At 38.1% G+C, this 6,099-nt stretch overlaps 1 protein-coding gene across 1 annotated transcript; it reads left to right on the top strand.

Moving 5' to 3' along the window:
* The first annotated feature begins 204 nt into the window (after nucleotides 1-204).
* NUDT19 (nudix (nucleoside diphosphate linked moiety X)-type motif 19) lies at nucleotides 205-3,196 on the top strand. Its single transcript, XM_009867708.1, has 3 exons — nucleotides 205-291; nucleotides 1,720-1,927; nucleotides 2,970-3,196. The coding sequence occupies exons 1-3, from the start codon at nucleotides 205-207 to the stop codon at nucleotides 3,194-3,196; spliced, it is 522 nt and encodes a 173-aa protein (XP_009866010.1).
* Nucleotides 3,197-6,099: the final 2,903 nt, after the last annotated feature.

Below are 6,099 nucleotides of genomic sequence, written 5' to 3'. Positions count from 1 at the left end.
AAGCGCCGCTCCGGCCGCGCCCGCAGGGGCCCGGCCCTGCCGGGCGGGTGTTTGTGGCAACAAGCACAGGAGAGCCGGCTTCATCCCTCCTCTCCACCGACCCGGCCCCCAGCCCGAGTAAAGAGCCCAGCAAAGGTCTCGCTCTCTCGCCGCCCTGGCAACACTCCCTCAGGATGCGAGCAGTGAAAGAGAGTTTTCGTCTTCATGGCCATCCTCTACCCTGTGCATCTCCCCTGCTGCCCCGTCCGTCGGGCAGCTCTCACTGCTGGCAGGAAAGGGCGTTTCTTTAAGGTATCTTTCGAAGGTGGATGACAAGTAATCACTTCCTACACGCTCGCTCTTGCAGAATATTGTCAAGACACCCTGAACATTCAGAGCGATGCGTGCAGTATGTTTAGTGTTTCAGGGCTGCAACTGCTGCTAGTAGTTTTTGTCTTTTGTAGTTGAAATATTTTAAGTAGTGTGCAAATGTCCTGAGATAGTTCCAAAAAATGTTTTAGTAACACACTATATAGATTCTTTCCACCTTTTTTAGTTGGAGATGGTAAAATAGTAAAAAAACTTAATGAAGAAACTTCTTAAAGACAGCTCAGAGTCAGGTACATTAGGGTCCTTAATTTTTGCTAGAATTCTGAAAGGTCGAAGAGCAAATTAGAAGTAGATAAGAAACCAGACAGTTCTGTAAAAGTTTAGCTAACAGTTCTGGTATTACTCATGTCTCTTTATTTTTTTTATAGATCTTACTGCAGAAATTTGAAAGCACCTGAGATGAGTTGTTTCTTAGAATTTCGTTAACAACAGCATAGGTCTACTGCAAATGCTTATGCACACATTTTTATATTATCAAATTTGCCATGTGATATTGAGATTACCACTAGTTTAAACATGCAGAACACAGTGTTTAAGCACAAATAGCTGGGTGCTCATGCTCCAAAAGCAATGTGTACAGGAAGCAAATATTTTGAGGTACTTTTAATTCTTGAGGAATCAGTAAAAACCTCTGGTAACTGAGTTCACATTGAGTTTAAGGTTTTCTCTTGGTTTCAGTAGACTTTTAGTCAGGCTCCTTAGAAAAGTCTCAGTTGGCGTGTCCATGTATATAAAAAACTTAGTTTTGTAGGAAAAAGAGTATTATTTATTGATTCCTTATGTTTTTCAGCTTTCAAAATTTTTTTTGTTGTTGCTATTTTGGTACAGGTTGTACCTGGCTTTCGTTGCATTCAGAAGACGTGAGCTGTTGCAGGCTCTTTTTCTGTAGAGACTTCCTTGCTAATGGCTTCTAAAATCACTGACACTCTGTCTGCTAAAACTATTATTTCACAGAATCACAGAATGGCCTAGGCTGGAAGGGACCTTAGAGATCATCTAGTCCAACCTCCCTGTCATGGGCAGGGACGCCTCTCAACCAGATCAGGCTACTCAAGGCTCCATCCAATTTTGCCTTGAACACCTCCAGGGAGGGGGCAGCCACCGCGTCTCTGGGCAATTTATTCCAGTCTTGCCACCCTCGTACTGAAGAATTTCTTCCTAAGGTCCAATCTAAATCTGTTCTCCTTCAACTTAAATCCATTTCCCCTTGTCCTGTCAGTGGACACTCTTGTAAAAAGTCCTTCCCCAGCTGTCCTGTAGGTTCCCTTCAGGTATTGGAAGGCAGCTATTAGGTCGCCCCAAAGTCTTCTCTTTTCAAGACTGATTTGAAGGCTTGTTTTTATCTTACAGTGGACATCACCTCCAGAAGCCATTGAACGCTTTAAATCTCAAGAAATACGGTTTGGTCCACCTCAGTTCTATGAATTTTGTAGGCTGTGCAACTTCTCTTCCCTCCATGAGTTACATAAGTTCAGCTCTGATCGAGCTCTGGAGGGATGTGAACGCTGGATGTCTGTGACGTTAAGTGCTTCAGATGGCTACATTGTGCTATTGCCAGGTAAGAAAACAGGTTCTTTTGAATGTATAAAAGTTTGGGAGTTGCTACATACTCAAGCCACATGACACCAACCATCTATAACTAAGGAAAATATTAAGTCAAGCTACTGGACACTTCTACTGTTGCGTTTCCTTCTTTGATACAGTTGATAATGGCTACTGTCAGAAATAAGCCACTGAATCAGACACCATAGTGATTTCTGTACTTATAATCTCATTGATGCATATGGTTGCTATTAATATGTTTGTTTATGAATAATTTCTAAAATTTCAACTTTTTTGTTTTTAAATCTGAAGGACGTATTAGAACTATTTAGTCCTTTACAGTGGGTATTCTCATTTACTTCAGTTGACTGTCTTTGTAAAGGCAAGTGGATCAAGCACAGCTGCAGTGTCAGTCTTCACAACTGTAGTGATAGAGCAGTGATCTAAAAAGATACACTAATTCATTCTACTTCTGCCGTTTCTCCTACTCAAGTCTCTCTCATTTCATAATCATGTAGATTTTTGCCTTCTCTTTAAGAAAAACTGCATGTACTATTTATTATTTTCTGCTTCTTTAGTTTGCTTTCTCATTTTTTTGTCACAACTGAATTTCTGTATTTGTGGTATATTAGCACTCTTGCACAAGAGTAGCATATATATGACAAAACACTGTTTTTTCAGTGAAACAGAATAAAGTAGCAGTTTCTATTTTTTGTTCTACTGTAGCCTATCTTTATACACTTGGAAAAGTATTTGTTTTGTCCGCCACCTATTATGTAAACTCACATGTGACCACGCTGTGATTACAACATATTCTCGTTAGAACATTTCAAATCAACACCTCGAATGTGCACTGCAGTGTCACTACCAGATAGTTCAGAAATTTAAGGCTTTATCTTCTATATCTGAAGATGTTTAGAGGCAATTTACTCTTGTGAAATACATTCTCACTGAGTTTTGTGTCCTGATAAGTATTTTAAAATTGCTAGTGTCACTCAATCAAAAGACTAAAAAATAAAGTAGGCAATGTATAACTAAAACCTTTTTTCTGCCCCCAGGAGATGAGTTATATCCAGAAGATCCAGATTATACAGGAGAAAAGAAAATAGTCATGTCAACAGATAAGAAGGTTGAAGATGTCATGAAAGAGGGTAGTGTATTTCACAGGATGATAATAAAAAACATCAACAATCTTGCTGTCTATGTTAATATTCAAGCAAAATACAAACATATTAATCCATTGATGATAAACTCTGCTTGTTCAGATTACAGTAGCAAATTATAATGTGTTTCATTTAAAGATAGAATATTTTTATTACATATTCACTGTGGTTTTGGTCCTTTCTAAACATGGCCAAAGTCAGGAAAATATTCCTTTGTCCTGCCAAAGCATTTTTTGGGTATGTGGTTTGACGTTTATCTGTGCCTAATTCTTTCAGTCTTCGAAGCAGCACAGTTGTGCCAGTTTAGAGGCATATGTTTAGAGTTTACTGACAATTTAACCATCAACTTAATTACTGATTAACCTATTGCAATTTTTTACTGAGCCATTACCACCTTATTCTACTTAGACACTAACTGCAGAATATGCTGTAACACTGGTCTGTTGGGTCACGTGGGTCCTTTTCTCCCTGAAAATTTAATGTTCAGAAAAGTATGTTTTGAGTTCAAGAATTCTTTTACTATGCTTCACAAAGTTATGCATTAGCCAACTGTAATGTGTATCTAGGAATGAATGAAATCTTTCATTTCTGCAGATACCTCCCAGTCTATTCACTTTCATTTTGGTGAAAACCAGTGTATATAGAGACATTTATTAGCTAAAATTAATTTTTAATATAAACTATCTATCTATATAAAGTTAATGTCTATATTCAATATACCTAAATTATTTCTAATCATGGTAATTTATGCAAAACTTTTCAAAAGTGGAGATAAATTATCCAAAGTTATCTGTCACATTGAGTGCATTCTCAACATTCTTTTCATTCATGGTAATTTTTGTCTTCAAACTGCTACCAATTTAAAAAATAGGAAAATTGTTTAGTTCCAAAGAAATACCAACAACCACAGGGAATAACATAATATCATATTTCAAAGTGCCACATTTTGCTTCTGAACTAATTTACTGAATATATCTGAGATTTAAGCACTTCAGGGAAGAATTGCTGCTTTCCTTTTGTTTTGCATTTTTCATTGTTTGGTTTCGCCTTTTTGTGCAACTGCTGGAGTAAATGGAGCAGTTATGTAAGTTGTTCTTTATTTGGAAGAATGAATGATGAGCCGGTAAAGTTGTTCAGAAAGCTTTGTTTCAGCTTTTGTTCTGTATTTCAATTAAAATCTTCTGCTATATTTTCAAATTAAATTCAGTTTGTTTGTAGCATTCATTTGGAGTAGGGAAAAAGTTGTCTGTCTTTGATCACACTCAGACTGTTCTTGGTTTTGCAGACCTTGTAATGTTCATACCTCTGCTAAACATGGGCCATTTGAAGCAGTGTATTAAGTATACTGTATATTATATAGTGTCTCCTTCAGAATATTCTAATGTCTGAACGTGAAGACAACAGGAAAATTGAAATGAAGAGCAGAGGAAGCAAAGGAAGTACCTTTGTCTTACATGATTTGTAGGTTTCTTACATTAACACCGGCCAGTGTAGTACTAAAAAGACAGGCGGGAAAGGCATGCTTATGATCATATTTGTGGTATGTATTAGTAATAAATAACTTGGCTTCAGAACAACTCGAAATGGGCAAATTACCAGGTACCTCAGCCTTTTCCATGTGGGTTGTCACTAGATTTGCTATCTTATTTATTGGGTGGGGATATATACATTTTAAATCCTCCTTTTCTGACCAACATGGTAGTATTCTTCACATCCCTTGCAAAACTCGGCTCTAGCTGTGCCTTGGCTCTCCTGATCCCACTCGTATACACTGAGGCACCATCCCTATATTCTTCCCTATGGATATATACTCCTGCTTCCAGGGCCTATGCATTTTTTTTCCTTGCACTTCAGTTTGACCACAAGGTCCTTACTCAGGTCCGTTGCAGGTCTCCTGACTTCCTGGCCTGATTTTTACACATGGGAACTGAGAGCTTTTTTTTTTTACTTTTAAGAGAAACATCCTCAAGGAGTTGCCAGCTCTCTTCTGTTCCTTTATCACTGAGGGCAGTCTCCCAGGTGCTCAGATCCATGAGTTCCTTAACTGAAAGTTCACTCTCCTAAAATTTTACTCTTTACTCTTGTCAATATCCAGAGAGAGCATGAATTCAAATACACAAAACATTATATACAAGAAAATAAAATATATATTCTGCAACTGTTTTGATTTTTCAATATAGCCTTTCATAGCTCCTGGAGAGCTTCCTTGATGATTTTTTTATTGTTCTGTACCTTATGGCTCTTTCTACCAGTTTATTTTTGTGGTAGAAAGTAGCTGTTAGGAGAAAGTATTTTTAGGAAATAAATTATTCAGCGACCTAGATACAGGATAGATTCTTACAGAAGCTTTTACACACCTGCATACTGCTGTATATTGTGCCTGTAATTCTAAAAAATTTTGCTGTGTATCAGTTACTTCAATACTAAATCTGTATCTTAAGTGATCAGCCTGTCCTCCATCTTTTCTCTCCTGTTAACTCTTTTCTCCCACCAACAAAGTAGCCCAGTAGGGGGAGCTTGATGGCCAAATGACAAAAAACACTGCACTATTTTGCACAGAAAGCAATGACACCCTTAACTGCAAGCATAAATGGCTTAGAACATACACAGTTAATAGCTTCGTAAATACTGATAATTAAAGCTGAAGTTTCAAAGCATTAAGCATGGGCTCCTGCCCAGAGGTGGGCGTTATTTCCCAACTGCACGTTTTATCTCCTGGGCTGGCACCTTGTCTCGGCAGCCTTGTGTAAATACCAATCAGGCCTGGAATGCTTTATTGTGGGGTTTTTTTTTTGCACCTCAATGGAAAAGGTAGCATAAAATTGAGTGAATTTTTTTTTTTAAAAAAAAAATTAGCCATTTCATTACAAAGCTTGAGATGTGAAAGTGAACGTTTTCTCTAAGGCCGAAATGCTATTAAACATTTACAACGTCTCTTTTCTCCTGTGGGTACGTCATTTCATGCACCTTTCGAGGACACGCTCGCTTCAGAGCCGGCGGCCCCGGGACTCACGGTCACTGCCCG

The sequence above is a fragment of the Apaloderma vittatum genome, unplaced genomic scaffold (assembly GCF_000703405.1).
Source record: "Apaloderma vittatum isolate BGI_N311 unplaced genomic scaffold, ASM70340v1 Scaffold39984, whole genome shotgun sequence".
Taxonomy (NCBI): Eukaryota; Metazoa; Chordata; class Aves; order Trogoniformes; family Trogonidae; genus Apaloderma; species Apaloderma vittatum.
This window is presented reverse-complemented; position numbering and strand designations above follow the sequence as displayed.